At 40.7% G+C, this 24,764-nt stretch overlaps 1 protein-coding gene across 1 annotated transcript in view; it reads right to left on the reverse strand.

The window, feature by feature from the left end:
• The window catches only part of trpc7b (transient receptor potential cation channel, subfamily C, member 7b), a 71,622-nt gene extending 50,276 nt beyond the window's left edge, over positions 1–21,346 (reverse strand). Inside the window, exons 1-3 of the mRNA XM_080900308.1 lie at positions 20,729–21,346; positions 14,247–15,009; positions 3,437–3,619 (exon numbers count right to left, since the gene is read on the reverse strand). Of these exons, the coding sequence (XP_080756434.1) occupies positions 3,437–3,619; positions 14,247–15,009; positions 20,729–21,216 (1,434 nt within the window). The 5' untranslated portion in view covers positions 21,217–21,346. The remainder of the gene's footprint in view (positions 1–3,436; positions 3,620–14,246; positions 15,010–20,728) is intronic.
• Positions 21,347–24,764: the final 3,418 nt, after the last annotated feature.

A 24,764-nucleotide genomic window follows, 5' to 3' on the forward strand; every position in this document is an offset into this window, starting at 1 on the left:
GCTGGCTTACTTGTAGTTCCTAGTGCTTGCTCAAAAAGGGGTTGTCTGACTATTTCTTTGATCCGTAACTTAAAATATAAAGCGCTTTGAGGCGACTGTTGTTGTGATTTGGAACTATATAAATAAAATTTGATTTAGCCAAACTGACAAATCTGCACTTATATTAATGTGTCCATGTTAACACAACAACTAAAAAGTATGTGGCGAGTCTCATTCCACTTTTTTTTTTTTTACTTCTGGGCAGTGCTGATAATACTCGAATTCCTATGTGTGTGTAATAACCTTAATGGAAATGTACAGGTCCAAAAGGTCAAAGTTACAAAGCAGTCAAAGTTATTATACAACAAAACTGTCTTCTTCCAAACAACAAATGGACCTTAAAGTTGAAATGACGAGAGGATTATTGGTCATGTTTTCTTGCGTGGTCCCATGTGTTTTGGGGGTTGGGTATTCATTTCATTTCATTTCATTTATTTATTCATTTTCAGGCACAACAAATACCTATATTGAACATAAAATACACAAAACAAAAAACAAAACTTGCCTGAAAAAGGAGTGGGACGAAGAAAACTTATTAAATCCCACCCCTATACTCACTCATCAACAAAAAAAAACAATAAACTTCCCGCAGCTACGCCCATCATTGCATACAGACCCATCAACAGCCCCGGGCAGATACAAGCATCTAAGCGGCAGCTCACAACCAACAATTAGAGCCTTCATAACTGAATACAGAATATATAAATTATAAATTGCATTACCACAGGTAACAGGCAGTAATAACTACAAGTAACAAACACACATACATATACATACATATATATCTACACACACAAGTACATATATGTACATACATACGCACACTTTATTTTATTTTTTTTATTTTGGAATCCATACCAGCAATGGTAAGAGGACAGACATTACAGAGCACACTAAAACCCATCATTGAGTATACTGTGACCAGACCAACTGTTTGTAGAGAAATTTAAATCTATGAATATTTTTGCATTGTTTCAATTGTAAACTCAGACTGTTCCAGATTTTCACACCACATACAGACACACAAAAGCCTTTACGGGTTGTTCGAGTTCTGGGTAATTTGAATTCTCCAAAGCCTCTCACATTATAAACCTTTTCTCAAATTTCAAATCTAGTTTGTAAATTTGCCGGTAAAAGTTTAGTAAAAGCTTTATACAAAATTATGGATGTATTGTAATTAACCAGATCCTGGAATTTAAGTAACTTTGCCTGAAGAAAGAATTTGTGAGTATGATCTAGATAACCAGCCTTGTGAATAATACGCAGTGCTCGTTTCTGTACTGTGACTAATGGATTAGTTGTATTTTTATATGTATTTCCCCACACTTCCACACAATATGTAAGATATGGAAGAACCAGGGTACAGTACAGAGTACGAAGTGCATCTTTATCAAGGAATTGTTTCACTTTGTTCAAAACTGCGAGGCTTCTAGAAATTTTGGTTTTTATGTGTCTGACGTGGGGTTTCCATGAAATTTTGTTATCAATTATAACTCCCAAAAATTTGTTTTCACTCACATTATCAATTGGTACACCTTCAATGATAATTGGTAATTCTATATTATATTTTAAATTACCAAAAAACATTGCTTTAGTTTTATTTATATTTAATGATAATTTATTTATGTCCATCCATTTTTTTTATTAATTTTAGCTCCCTGTTTACAGTCATTACAAGATCAGTATAATCATCGCTACTGAAAAATATGTTGGTGTCATCTGCGAACAGTATGAGTTTAAGTACTTGAGAAACATCAAAAATATCATTTATGTATACATTGAAAAGTTTTGGTCCCAACACTGACCCTTGGGGAACACCACATGTAATACCAAGTTTCTCTGAATGGTAATGCCCTATGCTAACATATTGTTCCCGACCTGTTAGGTAACTTTTTAACCAGTTACCAGCTTTCCCTCGAATACCATATCTTTCCAATTTATCCAGTAAAATTGAGTGATTGATTGTGTCGAAGGCCTTTTTGAGGTCAACAAAAATACCAACTGCATATTTATTTTTATCCAGTGTATCAGTAATTTCTTCTACTGCCTCAATTATCGCCATTGAAGTGGTTCTTTGCGTTCTGAAACCATACTGACCAACATTTATTATTTGATGTTTTTCAAGGAATTTTTCTAATCTTGAATTAAAAAGTTTTTCTAGAATTTTTGAGAATTGAGGCAGTAGAGAAATAGGCCTATAATTGGTAAAACTGTGTTTGTCATTACTTTTATATAGTGGTATTACTTTCGCAATTTTCATTTTTTTTGGAAAACAACCGGACTGAAATGATAAATTACAGATATATGTTAAGGGACTAGCAATATTCAGAATAACCTGTTTAACTACAGACATATTTATGTCATGATAATCCATTGAAGACTTACTTTTACATTTTAATGTGATATTTATTACTTCTTGCTCATTTGTAGCTGAGAGGAACAGTGAAAAGGGATTTGATTTTATATTACTGATATTTTCATTTTTATGACACGGGATGTCCGCTGCTAGTTCAGGGCCAACATTTATGAAGAATTTATTGAACCCATCGACAATATTACTCATGTTGTGATTTTCACCATTTGCATCAGTAAAATATTCAGGATATGATGTTCCAGAAGATCCTTGTTTAATTAAGTTGTTTAACACATCCCAAGTTCCTTTTATATTGTTTTTATTTTCATATAATCTTCTTCTATAATAAAGTTGTTTGCTCGTTCTTATAATATCAGTCAATTTATTTCTATATGCTTTATATCTTTGTTTCACTTCTTTTGTTTTTACTTTGATAAACTGTTTATACAGATTGTTTTTCTTTTTGCAAGCATTAATAATTCCTTTTGTGAGCCAAGGACTTTTTATCTTTTTTTTCTTTGTCATGTGTTCGTTTACAGGACAATGTTTATTGTACCACATAGTAAAAATATCTAGAAAATTATCATAAGCCTTGTCCACATCTGACTCTTCATACACCGAATGGATTTTTGGAACTGTAAAGACCCAAAAAATGAGCTCCAATGATATCTCAGATGTACTGCCCTTTCGAAAAGGTTAAAGAAAAAGAAGTTGACATAGTACATGAACACCAGTATTAGGTATCAAAGTCAAACACACTGTGTGACAAGCCTCTTCACCTTTAGAGACCTATAAAGCTGCTGAGACAAACAATTACCGTTTTTTCTTGTAGTCTTTTGTATTATGTTGGCATTTTGTTTAGTTATTACTTACAGAAAATGTTTTCACAGTTCCTGCAAAAATAATTTAATCCCACAAAAAAGGCATTACATACTGCATTGCTAATTCTTTGAATAATTTTTACACTAATTTTTAATGTTGCAAATTAATGCAATTTGTAAAATTCGTTACATTTTTTAACGAGCTAATCGGTTTTTGTCTTACCTTCTTGACTTCATACTTGATAGCCAGTTTGACACGGCTGAGGCAGGGACGGTTGTAGGGACTCGGCGGGCACTGATCCACGTCGCCATTCAAAATCGCCTCAACTTCCTCTGTGTCCCGACAAAGGTCCAACACACCCACCACAAAGTCTTTACACTGCATGGACAGCTTACGGTAGTCATTCTGCATGAGAGTGGATGATGTGAATGTATTTCAGATGGGAGGAAAGAAGGAAAATATTTTATTTTAATTTTCACATAGGTGTTAAATGGTAAATGGCCTGTATTTGTATAGCGCTTTGCTAGTCCCTAAGGACCCCAAAGCACTTTACACAACCAGTCATCCACCCATTCACACACATATTCACACACTAGTGATGGCAAGCTATATTGTAGCCACAGCCACCCTGGGCCGCACTGACAGAGGCGAGGCTGCCGGACACTGGCGCCACCGGGCCCTCTGACCAGGTGTTACAAATAGATGCAGAAAATGTACAATTCTTCACAGCCTGAGAATCATCCCTGTCCCTACATAATAATCACCTGCCTCTTTTTGTGTTTTCTCAGGTAGTTAGAAATCTTTTACAATGTTTAACCGTGGCTTGTTAGCATTGTATCTTTTGGCTTGAACTGGCGTTTCCTACCTTTTCACACAGATGGAAAAATCTTCAGTTTGAGCGGTTATCGAGCGAAGATTCTGTGGGACTTTCAGATACAGATGGACAAAATGGTGGTCCTAACCAACCGGACAAACAGAAGAAAACGGCTGTAGCGATCGATGTAGCAGTTCCGAATGACAGCAACATCAGGAAGAAGGAACACGAGACGCTCGAGAAATATGAAGGGTTCAGAGAAGAGCTCCAGAACATGTGGAGGGTGAAGGTAACAGTGGTCCCAGTGGTAATCGGAGCACTAGCTGCAGAGACTCCAAAGCTAGGCGAGTGGCTCCAGCAGATCCCAGGAACAACATCAAAGATCCTCTATCCAGAAGAGCACAGTCCTGGGAACAGCTAAGATACTGCACAGGACCCTCAAGCTCCCAGGCCTCTGGTAGAGGACCTGAGGCTGAAGAATAGACCGCCCAACAGGGGTATATAACTATATATATATAACTATATATATATATATATATATATATATATATATATATATATATATATATATATATATATATATATATATATATATATAAAATGGTCCTCAAACAACTGAATGAAGGCATCTCAATGTTTCCTTTTGCAGTATCATTTTTTGAAATGCTCAGTCAGTACCTTCCCACGCATCTGATTTTACTTGTACACAATTCTGCCAAAAAACAACAGAATTCTTCTAAATAAATCCCCAACATTTCAATTTTATTTCAGATAAGACTAAAAACTTAAAAACAGAACAGAAGAAGAGCATAAATGAGGATAAAGTAGGCCAATCCACTCCTTTAATCTGTTCTTTCAGTGACCATACTGTGCTGCCCCAGCTGGGAAGCAACAACAGAATGCTCTAAATATGGCACAATGATAGAAAAGTTATTACTGTACTTTCTTACATAGCAGTTGTGGATGAATGTCTTTTTTCAGTGTTTTCAAAAGTCACTTCAAAAATTATGAACTCAGCTCAGATAAAGCTGAAATGTTCATGAATTTCCTAAAGCTGCTAAACCCTAATAACTGTGTAATTACACTAAATGAATACTCTGAAGTAGCTAGTTTTATTTTTCTTAACTTTCAGTTGCAGTTTATTACAAACTGAAACAATTTATTAAAAGCTTCGTTAAAATGAGCACAATTGATTCGTTCAATAAAAGTTCAAGTTTCAATCTCTTACCCCGTGGCTCTCACTGTGCTCTCTTAGCTTTCTTTCTATCAACCACTTTTGCTTGATTCTGTTTAGCAACAGTTGGTTGAACAGGAAGCAGTCAGTAGGCTGGAGCTTCTGGCAGATTTAGAGTCCCTGAGGAATGATTATCATTATGCATTCACCGCCATGTTTGTGCTCTGCTCAAGCAAACTATTACACCGTGTTGAGGCAAAAGCTTTTACATTGTTCTTTTCAGTAAAATAATTAGCATTAAACACAGTAGGAAATTATCATCTCCCCTTTCTCAACTTTCTTTCAGTGCATCTTTTTAAGCAGGTAGCATAAAGTACTTATGTGCATGTCTGTGCCTTATATTAATATACATACTTATCAAGAACATCATTTATATTCCTCCACAGTTTGGTCTTTTTAGCACAACCTGGACAGTGTCAGTCTTGAATACAAAACTGTGACCTTCCTTCCGTAGAATCCATGTGTTCACATTCTTAAACCCCATTCAGCTACAAAATATCAATACATTTTCAAATTTGGTCCATGTTGCTTACATTTATTATTTAAAAAAATAAAAGAAGCCAACCCTTTGGCAACAAGCAATAAAAACATTTTTTTTCCTCTTTCAGGCTGCTAGATGAAAGAAATCAATTATTATCTCAAACCTATTCAAAGATAGGACTTCAGGCTATAAGAAGTAAAAAAAAATATTTTCTTAAACAGTGGTATTTTCATTGCTAAACAGACATCAAAAATGCACACACAAAGATAGTACGCATGCATGAAAATCCAATCATGTTGTGTGGGTTTTTACCTTGACAACTGAGACTGAGGACAGTGTTGTGAGATTGAAATTGGAGACAGAGCGGTGTGAAACCGAGTGAGAATGGTTACAGATGAGTGAACTGAGGGGTACGCGAAAAGAGAGAGAGAGAGAGAGAGAGAGAGAGAGAGAGAGAGAGAGTGTCAAATGTGACACAATCAGAGAGAGAGAGAGAGAGGGGACAGGGGAGGTAATGTAATGTAAGATGGAGGCACTCTCCTTTTTGTTGTCTTTTGTCTCAGCTTTGCTCAATATTTCATTATTTAAAAAAAACATGCAAAATTATATTTCAAATAAAAGTTAATTGACACTTTCCACTCTCTGATTGTATCCTCTCTTACTGCTCACTTACTTTCTAAAAGGTATTTGGAGCTTTTCTATGTGTGTCTACAGAGGCTCAGATGACAAACTGATGGGTTTCTTGTGGAGTAAGGTTCAGTTCTGATGGATCCTTAGCAGTCCCCACATAACAATTCAATATGCGGCGAATTTAACACTATTGCTCCTGCAAGGAGACATGTTGTGCATCTTCTCCAGTGGATGAGAAGTTTTAACCTAACTCACACTGAACATCCAGTTTGATTTAAACAAATGAACTTGTGTCTTACATTACATTCAAAATGTATGTGTACAGTCAGGGAGCTAGCTAGTAGATAACATCAATATGTCAACAAAGCAAAAAGCTTTTATTTGAATCTGTCAAACAGTTCAATTTCAGCTTGTCACTTATGTAGTGGGCGAAATGAATGATAATGACAATATACAAATATACAGCACTGACAGTTGATGTAAAGCCAGGCAATTGTTATTCTTTAGGAGAAGTGATACCTGAACCTAACACCTAATGCAGGGAGAGGGGGGGGGGGGCACTCGACTTCAGTTTTATCTTTAAGTCAGTTTGTGATGGTGTCCGAATGCATTTTATTCTCTTATGTGAGCGGGGGGGGGGGGGGGGGGGGGGGGGGGGGGGGGGGAGACGACAGCTACTGAAAATGCTGTTAATAATAGCTTCTGAATATTGTTTAAGTAAAACAAGTGCAAAGAAAACAGACACACAGAGAAAACCAACAATAAGGAAAATGGGGTCTGATGATTTGAATAATGTGAATTTAGAGGCTTCTTGAATAAATAGGCTGCTGATTGGCAGCTTATTTCTCAGTCTTGGACAAACACGTACCTTCAATTATGCTTCTCTGAAAATACACATGAATAAATCCACAGACGCTTAGAAATATGTTAGAGATTCCCATATGTCATAGAGGCTCACAAAAGCACTAACATGGTCATTGCCTTAATCTCAAAAACACATTATGTATACTTGTACAGCACTTCAAGCAGGTTGATTAGATTATTCAGCTCCTTTCAGGATACTAGCTTTAGAAGTGAGATGAAAGAAATATAAACTTATGGCATAAATTCTAAATTAATTCACCAAGGAAATGGTGAGGACTGGGCATATTAACTGAGATTTGTATGAATAGATAAATATACCTCTGAAGTCATAAAATTGCACCTAATAGCATACAAAAGTTCATATGTAACATTTTGTGTTAGCAACAAAATGCTCTAACTTTTCCCGCCCACATTTGAACGTTCCTGTCACGGTTCTGGGTCCGTTGGACCCAGTATTTTGAGTTTATTGTGTTTTGATTTAAGTTTGCATCAGGGATTGTGTTCTTGTTCTCTTGTCGTGTTATGGTAATGTTTATGTCTATTATTAGAGTTCCATGTTCTGTTTATCTGGGTCTAAGATGTGGGTTTAGTTTCATATGTCATTTCAAGTCTGTCTCTGTCTAGTCTGTGTCTTAGTAAAGTGTGTTTTGTTTCCTGTTTTATTGTGAAGGTCTGCGTCTCATGTGAGTGTGTTCAGTTTTACCTTTGTCTCGTCTTGTTGATTATTCCCAGCTGTGTCCACCACCTGTGTGTAATTCCCCGTGGTTCTCTGTGTATTTAAGTCATGTCTTCAGTCATTGTTGTTGCTGGTCCGTCTGTGTATTCCACCCTGTGTCATCTGTGTATCTACCATGTCACATCCGTGTGCTCTCCCTGCTGTCCATCGTCATTCTCCTCTGCTCGTTCTCATTCAGGTTTGTGCTTTGTAGTTTAGTTGTTTCCCAGTATAGTTTAGTTCCAGCTCCATTTTCCGTTTGTATTTACTTTCATGTTCAATAAACCACCTTTACACCTTCACGACTGCCTGCACTTGGATCCTCCTTCATTTCCTCCACACAGCTCACCTCACTCGCCGTGACAGTACGGACCAGCCAGATATGGATCCAGCGGCAGTCACCCCACCCAGGGAGCTTCAGGAGGCCGTTATCCGCTCCGCCTCTAAGTTGGTTTACCGGCTGCTTGAGCATGAGGGAGGGGCGCCTCTTCACTCCGTTGAAGCCGATCTACGACACCTCCTTACCTGTTATCCCTGGCTACTGGACTCTTTGCATCCGCTCGTGCAGGATTACGTTCTCCACGAACTTCACCTCCATCCTCCAGCCGCTACCGCTTCCCAACCCAGCCGGGCGGTGAAGGTTTTTCCCGGCCCGCCGGAGGTTTTTCCCGGCCCGCCGGAGGTTTTTCCCGGCCCGCCGGATGTTTTGCCCGGCCCGCCGGATGTTTTGCCCGGGAGGAAGCAACGATCGCGCCGCCGGCGCGTCACCCCACAGCCGGAGATTAGGACTCCTGAGTTGCCGGCTGTGGTGAGTGGAAAAGACACACTGTCTGTTTCGCCAGATCTTGTGACTGTTTATACCGGGGCTGGGTTTGTTGAGTTAGCTTCCCAGCCAGAAGCTCAGTTAGCTGCCCAGCCGTCACCTCCATCACATTCAGCCTCACTACCCATAGCCCAGTTACAGTCTCAGCCAGACTTAGTAGACACTATGTTACAATCCATAGCCCAGTCAATAGCTCGGTTGGTAGAAGACTCATCAGCCTTATTATCAGCTCAGCCACCTATTCAGCCATCATTTTCACCAACTCCTCCTGCACAACAAGTTAAGTCCATTCAACCCGAAAAGAACTGTTTTTCATCTGTTCATTACAAGCAGGGAACACACTCCACCACAAAATCTGCTGGTTCTCTTACGCTGGCCATGTCAGAGACAGTTGCTCCCTCTAGGGCCTCCCCAGAGGCTGGGTGTCAGTCACCAGCCAACTCTGGACCCCTAGAGGTCAAGACGCCAGTGCCAGCAGCCTCACCGGAGAACTCACCTGACCAGTCTCAGCTCTCAGCACCCCCTGGGAGTTCAAGTGAGTTCACCCGTCCGCCTCAGTCCTCTGCTGAGCGTATTGGGGAACACTTTCAGCCCTCTGAGGACTGCATCCCACTGTTGCTGCCTGAGTTTAGCCACTGTGCTGCTCAGTCCCAGCCAGTGTCCACACTGGCAGAGGTCTCCGTACCTGCTGCTTCAGTGTCTGTTTCCACTGGAGGGCCAGAGGAGCCCGTCCAGGCTCAGGCCATGTTAGCTGGGGGTTCAGGTGAACCCAGCCAGCGTCCTGCCTCGTCGGCTGGAGGGCCCGAGGAGCCCGTCCAGCCTCATGCCACGTCTGCTGGAGGGCCCGAGGAGCCCGTCCAGCCTCATGCCACGTCTGCTGGAGGGCCCGAGGAGCCCGTCCAGCCTCATGCCACGTCAGCTGGAGGGCCCGAGGAGCCCGTCCAGCCTCATGCCACGTCAGCTGGGGGTTCAGGAGAACCGCACCAGCCTCATGCCACGTCAGCTGGAGGGTCCGAGGGGCCCGTCCAGCCTCCCGTCTCCGCTGGAGGGTCCGAGGGGCCCATTCAGCTGCCTGCTGCTCGTCTGGTCGTCTGGTCCAGCCTCCGCTTCAGCTTCAGCTTCAGCCTCGTCTGGTCCAGCTTCAGCATCCTCATCAGCCTCGCCTGGTCCTGCCTCGCCTGGTCCTGCCTCGCCTGGTCCTGCCTCGCCTGGTCCTGCCTCGCCTGGTCCTGCCTCGCCTGGTCCTGCCTCGCCTGGTCCTGTGGTTGCCACGCCGCCGTCAGAGCCAGCTCGACCTGTTCCGCCTAGCCTCTGCCGGCCATTTTCCAGGCCTATAAGGTGGCATCATGGCCTTCGGGGACGGCCTCCGGAAAAGGTTTGTCGCCGCCGCTGGCATCTTGGCCGCCCTCCGGACTTCTGTTGCCACCCCCGCCTTCTGCGTGGACGACCTCCTACGCGCCGCCACTGCCTTCCGCATTGCCGGCCTCCAGAACTGCATTCGCGCCGCCGTTGCCGTCTGCACGGTTGGCCCCCGGACCTGCTTCCTCGCCGCCGTTGCTGCACGCACGGTCGGCCTCCAGAACTGTTTGCCCGTCGCCGCCGTTGCCGTGTGCACGGTCGGCCTCCAGAACTGTTTGCCCGTCGCCGCCGTTACCGTGTGCACAGTTGGCCTCCTGACTGTGTTATGGACTAGTGAACAGTTGTGTTTTGGTTCTGGACTCTGTGCTCCTTGTTTTTTGTTTCGGACCCTCCTTCCTGGACCCCCTCCGCCCGCCCTGGCTTGGTGCTTCCTGCTTTTTTTATTTTGTTTAGGGCTGTCGGGAGCCAGCCCTTTGAGGGGGGGGTACTGTCACGGTTCTGGGTCCGTTGGACCCAGTATTTTGAGTTTATTGTGTTTTGATTTAAGTTTGCATCAGGGATTGTGTTCTTGTTCTCTTGTCGTGTTATGGTAATGTTTATGTCTATTATTAGAGTTCCATGTTCTGTTTATCTGGGTCTAAGATGTGGGTTTAGTTTCATATGTCATTTCAAGTCTGTCTCTGTCTAGTCTGTGTCTTAGTAAAGTGTGTTTTGTTTCCTGTTTTATTGTGAAGGTCTGCGTCTCATGTGAGTGTGTTCAGTTTTACCTTTGTCTCGTCTTGTTGATTATTCCCAGCTGTGTCCACCACCTGTGTGTAATTCCCCTGTGGTTCTCTGTGTATTTAAGTCATGTCTTCAGTCATTGTTGTTGCTGGTCCGTCTGTGTATTCCACCCTGCGTCATCTGTGTATCTACCATGTCACATCCGTGTGCTCTCCCTGCTGTCCATCGTCATTCTCCTCTGCTCGTTCTCATTCAGGTTTGTGCTTTGTAGTTTAGTTGTTTCCCAGTATAGTTTAGTTCCAGCTCCATTTTCCGTTTGTATTTACTTTCATGTTCAATAAACCACCTTTACACCTTCACGACTGCCTGCACTTGGATCCTCCTTCATTTCCTCCACACGGCTCACCTCACTCGCTGTGACAGTTCCATAAAAACACACAGCTTACTTACTTACTTGATATTTTAAATTAATGAGAAGATGATGCGATAAGGGACAAGAAAACAAAGAGAAAAAAGACAGAGGGGTGATAATGAGATGGTAATGAGACAGATGAGCTCCAACACAACTGTGGTCCCTCAGGTGAGCCCTTCTCATTAACTTGTCTGGAGACAGAACAGACTGACAAGCAGAAAGGCTGAATATCAGACACAAATGGGGGGTAGAAAGCGGAAGGACCAGAGAAACAATGACAGTTATTAACAAGAGTGTTGAGGGTAAGAGAATGAAGCACTACATGGGTGCACAAAGGCATGCCATTTTCTGGTTCACCAGATGCTTCAGTACCATCTAATGGTAATCACACCAGTGCACATTTTACATGCAGTTATTCATAGTACTGCTAGGATTTCTTTAAGATGTACCCATAGGCCATTACTAATAGCTTGCACAAGCCACTCGTGCAGTCAGTCTCTGAAGAAAGACAGTCGACTGACACTTGCATACCCTCTAGCTCCTTTGCACAGGTCTGAGCAAGCTTAGACAAGACAGATCCAATATCGCAGCGAAAACTGTTCTCACAGCTTTTCTTTGAAGACAGTTTTTCACTTATAAGTGAATCTCACTTGACAAAACAAGGAAATCGTTAGAAATTTAAAAAAAAAAGATCAAGTATAAATGTATACATATAATGTACGAGTCTAATGGATGAGTGTCTCTGGTTTTTCAGTGAATGCCTTACCCATTATATCCAACGCTAACTGATTTGGGACTCGTACACGAGCTGGCACAGTAGGGGGAAATAAGCTCTCTCTACCTCAAGCTGCTACCCAAAGCATGCCCACCTGACCACACAGTGTAAAGTGAGCACAAACCAATGATCCTGCCTTGACAGAGATGCCAGCAAACAAACTCAGGTTTGATTTTTTTGTTTAAAAAAGAATGAAAAAAAATTCAAATCATTTTCGTACAAGCTACAGAAAACAAGGGAATATCAGTTAGGCACACTGTCTGAAGTTCTCCTTTCTTACATTTAACCCAGAAGATAATAGTCCTCTTTAGATATGTTATCACTTGTGGAAATACTCTTTTTGATTTAGATGAGAGAGCTGCCAGTGCAGTGTACACAGGAGGAGCATGAGCTGCTCTATTCTGAATTTGGACTTTGATCTCGGGATTTAAAGGGTGTTTATTGTCCAGTCCAACTGCGTCAGACATTGATGTTTCCACATGTATCTCCATCATGTAATGTTTAGAAAGGTTCAGGGTTGGAGTGCATTAATGATATGGGCTTTACATTTTTAAGAAACAATATTAAATATTACACAAAATAATCCATTTAGAGGCCACTCACCTCTAACCCTGATCCTAACGTCCAATCTTTAAACCTCAAATATCCCTTCGGAGATATGATATTTACTTCCAAGCTTTTGAAATTAAAATTATTCCTCACCAAGACAGTGACACAAATACTAACGTACATTCACATCAGTATTTTTACATCAGTTTCATTATCATGGAAGCAAGGTGTGTTTTGGTGACTGCAGCATAGAAAGGAATTTTTCTCTCACAATGCAAAATGCTCCATTTTAAACTCTTTCCCCCCCCCCCAACAACTTGAGGGCACATTGAATTACTAACAGGTAGTTCAAAAGGGTAATAAAAATCTACAGTGCCCTAGGAAATACATTCAAGATGTGATCACTGGTAGGAATGCGGGGAAGAGTCAGATGCATATATTTTCTTAAAGCAGCATATTCCTGATCTATATAGCTTTAAAAAAATAGACCAATAAAAATACCTTAGTCAATCACAATACCAGGCTCAAGAAAAGATAGATCCCTGAAAATAATGTTCAATGTGCTGTTTTTACTTAAGCATCTGCACTGATGCAGCTGCATTCAACAAGAAGCTTCCCCTTGGAGCAAAACTAAAAAAAACAATTCAGGACAGGGTTTATAAATTTTATTATAAAGAGCTTACAAACTTTCAGTGGAACAAAAATATAGGTATATTTTCTAAACTATTTAAAACTGTCAACTTATCTCACACTTGATTTAGAGTTGATAAATGCTACTGAATCGACTTGTGGAGGGCATATTCAAGGTGATTAAAGAGCTAATGGATGCTTAAACAAACCTGAGCTGTGAAATAACTGCTGTGTTCTGTGATAAAACGGATACATGAATAGGTTAATGTTGACATTTCTAGCTCATCTTTAAACACTGGCAGTTAATGAGTTGAAAATATCTCAAATACTTATCTAATACTTAAAGTATGCTAAAGCTTGCAAAACCCAGTTTCATGACTAGATGGTGGCCACTCTCCCTTGGCCCCACAAAGCAGTTAAGGTTTACACCACTTTAGTTTTAGAGTTTTGGTGCAGTGCGTCTGACTCTTGCTTTTGTAGTTGCACTTTAGGAGAAACACTGGATTACATTCTTTCCCTTTAATTCCTTATATGGCTTGACAGCTGCAGATGGCAGGACAATCCCTTGATACCAAGAGAAAGACAGAGTGAGAGAGGAATATTACTGGGGCTAGTGCCAACTGCTCAAACTGATATGGCATGGAATCACCATGGTGCTCCACTGCACTAATGTCAGTTTTTGGATTCTGGAGGGGAGCAGTCGCTCATTTCAAAAGAGCCCTTTGAGATCCCTTGTGATTCTGTGTCACTTTTCTTCTCTGGCCTGAGGATCACTGAACAAATCCTGGCTCACACATCTGTTCATCCTCCTCAGCCCTTTCCTGCCACCCACTTACATGCTTTTTAGCATTTTTCAAATTTAAGCAGCGGGTAGAATAAGGTTCATAGCTGGCGGTTGAACTTATAGACACTAGTGTACATTTGTAGTATGACATCTGTATCTCTACAAAACAAATCTTTATTTTTAAACTAGTAAAGTATGAAGAAAGAGAAGAATGAAGAAAAGCCAATAGGACACCTCACCTTAAATTCTGTCTCAATGTTGGCCAGTCTTGCCAGTTCATTGCTGAGCTCGAGGGCGGTGAGCACAGGGTCTTCACTGCTGAGCGACAGGTAAGCTGCACTGGCCAGGGCCTTATATGCATTCATCCTGGAGCGTGAGTGGCTGAAGGAGTCTTTCTTCTGTTTCTCCACACATTCTGAACATTTACAGAAATAGTCATGGGGCCTTTCAATGCGAGCCCCCTTCGTCAGCAGGATGTGGACAATTTCGTATTCCTGGCAGTGAGCAGCCAGGACGATGGGTGTGATGTCATGCGAGAAGCGCGTTCCGTCTTCGTCGTAGGCGTAAAAGTCATCATCACGCATCTCTTGCTCCAAAGTGCTCAAAGCCAGCCGCAGACCTCCACCAAAAGCAGGATGGGCGAGAATGGCTTCAACGATTCTAACATAACCTTTTGAGATGGCCAAAAGGAGGCCATCACCAATCCTAGCCAAACCATCTTTCTTTAGCAGCAGCTCAGTAACTTCTAGGTGCTCGTTACCCACTGCGAGCTGCAAAGCATTCTGGCCCATGTAGTCCACACAATTAAAGTTAAGGGTTTTGGACTCTTCCAGCATCTTGCGGACCACAGGAATGTTTCCGTATTCAGCAGCATCCAGAAAACGCTCCTCCTCTGCAGTGAGGGCCGAGCCACGCTCATTGAACATATAGGCTGGGCCCCGCACTGCCTGGCGACGCCCCTTCTCCCTCAACGTTGTGTGGCGGCGATGCATGGCTTCCACCCTGGAGACAGTAAAGACAGTTAAACACACTACATCATTAAAAACCACAATGATTATTGAGATGGCAATGGAGGTAGAACACAACAAAGGAATTCAAGACTCAGAGAAAGAAGCAACAAAGTGATGAAGAGTAAGTGACTGAAAATTAGAGAGGAAGAAAGCAAATGTTGAAGGCAAGCAGAAAGACTGCTAAAATCTGTTTGCCTATGATGTATCATACCAAGTCCTCCATGGACAGTTGTCAAATCTCTTTGTTGGGCAGGTCAACAGCTGTGATTGCCAAAGCAGAGATGAAGCTGTCAGCTTAACTAGCTTTAGAATGACAAACTTATACTGTGTCATCCAAAGTGACCATTTGAACACTGGTGAATAAGAGTTAGTCACTTGGAAATTTGCATGGATATGGATTTAAAAATGCACATCCTGCTCTTTACAGTGTCTGTTTCTACCTTTGTCCAACCATCCGAAGTAACACAGTGCCAGTAGATTGAAGAGAACTGCTTTTAATCATGTCCATTAGTGCAAAACAGTTTTCATCAGGACTATTGTGCTCCAACTAGGGCTGGGCCATATTATACCGTTCACGGTAATACCGGTATAATGTTAGGCAACGATAGGAAAATGAAATATCGCGATAGAATGGGAGTAAAACGCGCATGCGCAGTGCCTTTGTTTTCATACGCACATGGCCGATTGTTGAGTGAAACAGATGAACCAGAATTGGTTTGTAAAAATGGTGCAACTTCCGTGATGTGGAACTGGTTTGGTGTTTGTCCGTCAGATACACAACAAAGCACATTTTTTTGCAGAACATGCAAGCGGCCGTTGTTATTGTCATATTTGTCGGACTAAGATGCTCTTAAATCTGGGAGTAATCTGGGTCCTAAACTCCGTATGCTTCAGGTCAAACAACACTGCAGCATCACTTAGAGTTAAAAACTGTATAAATTCTTTCATCTTTAATAAAACGATCAGCATTGCTGCTTTACCAGGTGTAACTATAAAGTTTAACTTCCAGGCATCCATGAAAACAAAAGTTATTACATTTAACGGAGTTAGAAGTTAGCAGGAAGCTAGCGGAAGTTAGCTCGCTAGTTTCGCTAGTTACCTAAGCATGATATTGCATGTTCTGACTGAGAGATTTCTGAAAAAAATCAAACGTACAGCTCTGCTATCACTTCCAACATAAATGAAGACAGGAAACTAAACAGCAGTGACGTTTGTAGGGTTACTGAAGTTGGGCTAGCTGGTATATAATGATGTGCTACGTGATCGCTAGCGACACAGCTATGTTAGCATAACATAAACAGTGAAGCTGGAGGACGAACACTAACACTTTTCCACTTATAAAAGTTAACGTTAAAGTTCCTGATAGTTAGAGACAAATGCAATCGCATGGCAGGATGCTGTAAACGGACCAAACTTCAGTCAGGAGAACAACTGAGATAATCCATCCACAATACGAGGTTAGTCATTAATATACTGCAACAACATGGGAATAGAGCAGCTGCCAGAGAATTCACCATTAATGAATCAATGGTACAGAAGTGGAGGAAGCAAGAAGAATGAGTTTAATAAAGTTTGATTTATCTGACTGCTTTGTTTCGCTTAATGTGCCTTATAATCCTGTGCACCTTATGGTCCGAAAAATACGTACTGCACACTGCAGTTTAATGTTGCAAAGCACCTCTTTTTAACTTCAGTGGATATTATACATGGTTATGCTCAGGTTGTGTCAGCCCATTTCTACTGGAAATGCCTTTTGGTTAAACTTTCAGCAAGGAATTTGCATTTGCACTGTTACATTTTTATAAAGCTTTAATGTACATAAAAACCAGCTTCTTGTTTAAGTGAAAATAAATGGAAGATTGTTTTTTTGCGCTAGTAATGTTGTGGAGTTGTATTTTGTCTCGCATCAATTATATCGTCGGTTATATCGTTATCGCAAATTTTCAAATATATATCGTGATAAATATTTTTGGCCATATCGCCCTGCTCTAGCTCCAACTACTTTGTTACAAATTGTCCAAATCAGCACTATTGTACTCCACCCACTGCAATTAAATTCGCCGTAGCATCTGTGTCTGCTGTATGATTGGACAGTCGGTGAAACCCAGATAATGAAAAAACCTTGAAACTCCCCAGAGAGAGAGAGAGATAGCAGAGGTGAGGTACCGTTTTTAAAGCCATAATTGGGTAGTATTATCCATGTACAAGACTGTTAAAGGATTTTCAATATAATGCTGCTATTATGAGTTAAATGGCTGTAAATGATACAGTGACCTTATAAATGACTAGGGGTTCAGATTCATATTAGACCTGCCAGCAAAATGAAAAAAAGTAATAAAAATACCATGTGAGGTTATTTTGAATTTGAGTTATTTGTAATTGTGTGCGTGCGTGCATGCGTGCGTGCGTGCGTGCGTGCGTGCGTGCGTGCGTGCGTGCGTGCGTGCGTGCGTGCGTGCGTGTGCATGGACAGAATGCAGGACATTGAATTGAAGGAAATGGTGAAAATGGAAACTTGTTCAAGGTAGAAATATTCCCCAGGGGTGTCAAAGGATGTGGAACTGAGAAGATGAAGAGAGCTCACCAGGACAAATCTTGTGTGTACATGTGAGTGTGTGTATGGGTTTGGGAGGGAGGGAGGGGGAGAGAGAGAGAGTCAAATGTGACACAATCAGTTGTGCATGTCCTTGACTGCCAATCAGTGGGAGTAAGCAACCCCCACCCCCCATACAGAAACATGAACAATTACACATTAGGGCACCAGAATATGAACAAAACCTAAATTAACAATAGAATGTAATGTAAGGTGACACTATACAGTGGCTCTAAAGAAAGTACTATCTATTAACTCCTGCACAAAAGCATCTTTTCCTATTGGTCATTGTGTGTTTTGTTGAGTCAGTCCTTTACGCTCTAAGTTGTGTCTAATGTCTTCTCCACCTTTACACACACACACACATACAGAGGGGGATATTCTTACAGAGATATTTGTAAACATTGGGAGGATTTCTCATAAATGAAGAAAGAGGCTGGCTGCCAGCCCATTTAGATAACCTTATAGTCAGGTAATGAATCGCCATTATCTGTCCCTTTCTAGCTCCCTCTCCATCCATCTTTGGCTGTTTGTGATTCGGCTCTGAAATAAAATTTACCGTCATCATTTTAATGTGGAACGAGAGTCACGCAGACAAGAAGAGCCAGACACAATTGAGATAAACAGGCAGAGAGAAGCCATGTCTACATGTAGGTACAGAACAAGAAGAGAAATTATCAAAGCATGGCATGTGTACATATGTGTTTTGGCTTATATATCTAGGGTCTGAGACTAAATTCCTATGTCATAGAGTGGTAATTCTAAAGAAAGACAAAAAAGACTTATTGCATTTAACAAAAGAAGAAGAAGGGAAGAAAAACTGCTTTTTAAAACAACCAACATCTGACTACAATTGTCCTCTTGGAGAGTACAATATTTATCCAAGAGCTTTGGTTATCAATCTATGACTTACTTTATACTGGAGTACTTTAATGTTGTTTCAAACTATTTTATTAAATCTACCCACCTCAGTTTCATACTAAGTATACACTCTGCATTTTGTAAAGTGGACATGGCTTCAAAATCATGAAGCTTAGATTCAGTGGTGATGGCACCTATTTTATTTTCATTTAATGTGATCAGACTATTCACTATAGTAATGTAAGTACTGTTTTTTTTAAATCCTGAAACTGCAGCTATTACTGAGTCTGCCCAATTTGCTGGTGGATCCCAGTATGAGCCTCCTGCAGATCACTGAGAGCGGCTGTCCAATCACACAGCTCCCTCTTGTACTAGCAACAAAACTGACAGAAAAAGAGAAAAAAGCAATCTTGCACCATTGCCGCAAGTATCTCTAACACAGCAGTGGTGCTTGTTCAAAAAAATGTCTCAAACTACAGTTCTTTTGAGATCTCAGACACTTAATTGGCTTGAGTCTAGCTCACTGAATTGTAAAAGTTCAACCTCAGTCGTAGTTTGGGTGATGCACAGGTGGACAGACCAGGGTTTTTTTTAAAGAAAAACATCATATGTGGCTAAAAAATGTATATTATACAAGCATTATTGGAAAACTAAGCCAGGAAGCCAAGCTCAATGAATAGCTACAACATAAATTAAAAAAATAAAAATAAAAATAAAATACATGGTTGGACTATATCTCTACAAAACAAATGTAAATGCTACTTTCTTGAGCAAATATGCTAAACCACTCACAGTCAAACGTAAGGCGTTTTTACGCTTTTTACTCACAAAGCAGCAAAAAAATGTGTTGGAAATGTACAATGAAGCCTTAACACAGAATGAAAATACAATAAGATAACTGTCACTATGAGCTTTTCAGCCAGGTAAACTGCATGAACAGTTTTTTACGTGTCCTCTTTTCACACTTGAACTTTCCAGGGTTGAGGCACTAAGTCATTTATAATCTGTGCAGGCAATCAATTAGGTTAGGTCATTTACCGGTGAACTAGCAAGAAGGAAGGAAAGAAAAGATTAATCAGGTTTGAAATCAAATTTTATAGAAATGACTAATGAGTTAGTGTTTTATCAGTGGGCAAACACACACATACACACAAACACACAAACACACATGCACATCTGAGAAAAGTTACACTCTTGGCTCTCTGTCTCTGCTTTTGTCAACCACACACAGAGTTCAAACAGTAAATTGTCATTTTTTTTAAGATCAAAGTCGAGTTACTCAACATAATTTAATGGTAATGAGAAACAGACATGTCCAGCCTCTCTAACCAGCTCTTTCACACAAAACCTGAGCACACATGTGTCCAACATTTCACCTAGTCAGCCATCAGAGAGAGCTTCTTCCATGTTAGGCCTGTTAAGCTGAACACTGGTATCAAAAAGCCAGACCAGGGAAGATCAAAGTCCAAACTCTGAGGCCTGTTATTCTCAATATCTGATAGTCATAGCTAAGCTGGCAGTGTAACATTAATATCCATTAAGTATTGTCATTTATGTCCCACTTTTTTCCTCTGGACATTTTCTAAATTGATGCAGTGGGCTGCATACACCAAAACTGTGTTCCTTTGTTTGAAACAATTCAATACATATGTAGTTATACAGGAAACAGCTAAACATAATTCTGTACACTGTATAGCGGAAATCCATCTCTGCAACCTGCTCCAGCTCTGTGTCACATGCCTTAATCTGCCCCTGTTTCCTATTTAACGATCTCTGAACACAAGGAGGTAGTAAGGGCTTCACTTCCTCACATATGCATTTTGCACATACAAGACTTCACAGCTTAATGGAGGTTGAGATGGAAGAGAAAGTGGCAGCTTTAGAAATTCCACTTACTGACTTACAGTGAACTAATATTTCAGATAACAGCACATCTTAGCATGTGATGTTAAAAGCACAGTAAGTTCAGATATGTCACCAATAACATTACTCAAAGCATTTATTTGAAAAGTCTGCTAATGTGCTGTCTATGAAGTGTCGGTCTGTGCCTCACAAGCTAGGTGCACCTGGTTTAGTGTCAATCCTGCCTGCCTCCACGCTTTTCAAAACTGACCTCTACTTGTTGACATTCCAGGTGGATTAAGGTTTGTGGTTATAGTTTAGAAATAAGTCCACGGACTTTGCACAAGGCCAGTGATCACAGGGCACGCGAATTAATTTTCTGGCTTAATTATATAAGGTGAGGGGGAGGACTCACGTTTGCCGGGTTTCGGAGTTGAACTCGGTGTCTATGTGCTCAACAGTGTAGTGGTTCCCATAGTCCGAGAGCTCCGGAGCCCGGTGCAGTCTCTGTCCGCGGTGCTGAAAGCGCTCAGCGTTGGCCGCACCACGTCCCCTCCACTTGGGAAACGGGTCATCGTACTGGTCGTAGACCGCATCTATGTGTATACCCGGCCGCGAGAGAAACGGCGAGCCGGTGTCCCCGGTGCGCTGGGGGAACTTTGGCGGCGTAAAGTGTGTGGAACCCCCGGTTTCCTGGTACTCTGGAGACGGGTGAAGACACTCCGGAGAGGCGAGGTAAGGTGGGTCGGTGTCCCCAAGCAGCGGAGAGGCGGAGGAGAACAGGTCTAGGGGCCGCGGAGAGGAGGGAGATCCTCGGGGAAGTCTGAGAGAGAGAGGCGAGGAGGGAGACTCGGAAAGGTGCCCCCTCTCGCCGCTGTCGCTTTCCTCGCCCTCGTCACACATTGGGAGAGTTCCCGTCCACCATATACTTTAAAATATTTAAGCTATGTGACAGACATTTAACAGTATTTGTCAAAGTTGCCACCGCACAAGTTTCTTCTGAGCAGCGCCGTGGCGACGAGCCAAGCCTCCACCTTTGCCTCTGAGTGCGCGCGCTAATTAGAAGGCAGCGAGTGCGCGCGCAGGGAAAAGCCAACCCTTTACAAAATGGAAGGAAAAGAAGAAGAGGCAACACCATAAAGTAGCTTAACTTACACATAACACCGGCCAAAACAGACGATTACACCTCAGGGTTGCATTTGCTAATTAGCAAGTACAAATAAGCTGTAACTTTGCTTTTTAAATTTGTTTATTAAAATAAAAATTTAAAAAAAAATCTCATTTTAGGAGTAGACGGGCGAAAGAGAGGGGGGGGGGGGAAGCTTGTTTAGGATGTGAAGGGGTTAATGAGAATGCCCACCTGTTATTGACCAATTACTGGCACTGGCATAATCTCATCTTGTTATTGCTTTAGAGAACAAACAAGCGAGTCTTAGCTTACAAGTAATATCAGTGGGAGCTTTACTTTCATATAAAAAGCCGTTACTTTCTCAAGGGTTTGGCAGATATAAGGGATATACAGTCTGTTACTGTGTGTCCATTTGTGTGTGCATGTTCGGTCTTTTAATTAGTGGCAGAGACACATTAGTCACGATGGAGACTTCCTGCAAACCCACACAGACACTAACCAGTTCTAACCCAGCACTTTGATCTTAGATCATTCTTGTATTCATGCAACAAACACATCCACACACAACAAGCCCTCTTTTCTGGTGTTGGGTGGACAACAGTTAACCTACAGTCTGTGAATTATCCTGCATAAAAGTGTTATTGAGTTTTGTTAAATTAAAGAATACAAATAACAGTAACTTACCAATGCCAGTTTAAATATATACTTATAAATAATAAAAATATTTGCCTAATGATTGAATTCCTTAAGCGTGAGTTACAAGAAGATAAGCAGACACACGCTGGAGATTTATGTGTTTATCCTTTGATAACCAATAACTTTCGCACATGCTATGGTTTAACTGGCTTCTTTTAGAGGTTGAGATCGATCAACCTAATGACAGTCATATAGGGTAAATTAAAAGTTACATACCCATAACTTCCTTTTCTACAAAATTAAGAAACTAAGTGACTCATAAATATTTTAATGTCAGATTCCACATCTTTTTCACATTAGAGTAAAGGGATTAAAATGAAAAAAGCCAGTGAAGCAGCCATGCGAGAGTAATTACACACATAGAAATTCAGATTTTAATGAAAGTGTAGAACTGCTACAGCACAAGCCTCTCTCTTGGAAATACCAAAACATTTTTTTTTTACCAAGTAGTCTGTATGATCAACACAATGACCTTGAAGAACATTTTATAGATAATGCATTATCAGTGATAAAGCTCCAGTTTAATCTATACTTTTTGATTCAGCAGTTAAATAAAAGCTTAATTAGACAAGGATGACACTGAAATATGTGTGCATATCATTTTAAGATAAATTAAGCTACAAGTGAAAACAACTTTTTCCATTTGTTTTGACATTTACCAAAACACACATTGTAAACGCACATTGTAAAAAGCACTACTGTAATATAAAAATGCTCAAGAAAGAAATGAGCAAGCATAAAAATGTAAGTAACAAGTACAAAAGCTGATTATTCAAATAACCTGCTGCAGCTTTTCACAAACACATAAATATGCAACACTATTTTAACGTATGTAAACAGTAGATTATCTTTTTGGTTTTAAAAAAAGAGGCATGATGTAATGCCTCTGCATGGGTTTGAAATTGCCTGGCCTCAGCCCAATCACTGTGTCACTGCAGGTGTTTCTATTGTCTGTCAGAGGCAGAACTCTTGCTGTGAAATCACTGATTGGGAGTGTTTAGAAAAGCCACATAACTGTGTAAGAGCGATTTGGTGTTCCATTTGATTCAGAGTGAAACTACGATTTCAAAGTAAAGGACACAACTCGCTAATAGTGAGTTTAACAGTATATTAAATGCTTATGTAAACTCCAGTGTGTAGATTTAAGATTATCTCCTCACATGTTCAAGATAAACAGACAAAGACAAAGATGAAAGGCAGACAGACAGCAATACAGAAGTTTGATCGAATTACATCTTGCAACAGAACAAAGGCCAAGTATGATCATATTAAACACCAATCCAGTTCCTCCCAGCAGCCCAAACACTCTCCTTTCATTTTGCACAGTTGCAAAATTACAACTCCTTCCTTCATAAAATCTGACAGAAAAAATGTTTCCCATTACATTATGCAAGCGACCAAACTGGAAATAAACCTATCCAAACACGCCTTAGCTAAGATGCAATGTTACAACAGCCCAATTTTAACAAGCTCCACTTTTAACAAATACTACTTCTAGCAGCCAAGTCAGTCCAGTTTGTTGGACAAGCTGTCTGGAAGTCTCCATTCTCTTGTGACAGGGGATGACAGATGTGCCAGTTTGATGATGCCAGGCATCTCTTACTGTGTTTGAGTTATAGAATAAATGTTCTCAGTCTGGGCTCCACATCTGACAGCTGTTCACCTCTACAAACCCGTGACATCTGGAGAGAAAGTCCACTGGAAAGAGTTGATAGTTTCCGAAACCTTGAGCTGCTTCTAGCATTGGCTGAAGAAGGTAAATTGCAACCCTGCTGCCCCATCAGGTCAATATTTCCTCCCTCTTCGGATAATTAGAAGGTAGCAGACCACATTAATTTCTGCCACTCAGAATGTTTGAATACATTTTTAAGGATCTCCGTTTTCTGTCTGTACATTTTAAAATCATAAGCTCTCATTTATTGGCATGTTTTACTTTGGGTATACTTACAAATAGCAAAACCATAGATTAAATAAATATAAATTAGAAGAGCACACAAACTAAAATATAGAAAGGTAATCCATACTGTTTAGACATGCACATTCACAAGATTTGATCCTGAGTCAGCAAAAACACATGTCCACATTTAACATATATGTTCATACACAATGGTAGAACATCACATACATATATTCAGGTGAACAATATACATTCACCCATCCATCATCTTTTATGCATTTTAATGCATAGAGGCATTTTTGGCACCCGGAAAAAGGCTTTGGCCAGAGCAAGAGGTCAGTTATCAGTACTGTATTAAAATATTCATAAATAAAAAAAAATCATGACAATCAATAAAATACACCGATTTATGTCAAATTCATAACACAGCCACTGGTTTCACTGACTGCGGATCAACAGTGTCTTTATCTTTGTAGACATCTCTATACTGCATCTTTGAGTAAAGAAATACTTGCATTTACTGAACGAGCTAGCTATTAAGAACGTTTGACAGCAAAAGAGCAGCAATTCTTCTTATTTTTGAAAGTACCGACATCTCTACTAGAGAGCATGATTTACATCCTACAGTTGCAAATGTTTCTAAGCCTGTAAAGGAACTTTAAGGTTAGAGATTTCTCAATTAATTTTCCAAGTTGGCACTGGACATCTCAATATTTATGCAAAAGAATG

The sequence above is a fragment of the Rhamphochromis sp. 'chilingali' genome, assembly GCF_963969265.1.
Source record: "Rhamphochromis sp. 'chilingali' genome assembly, chromosome: 13".
Taxonomy (NCBI): domain Eukaryota; kingdom Metazoa; phylum Chordata; class Actinopteri; order Cichliformes; family Cichlidae; genus Rhamphochromis; species Rhamphochromis sp. 'chilingali'.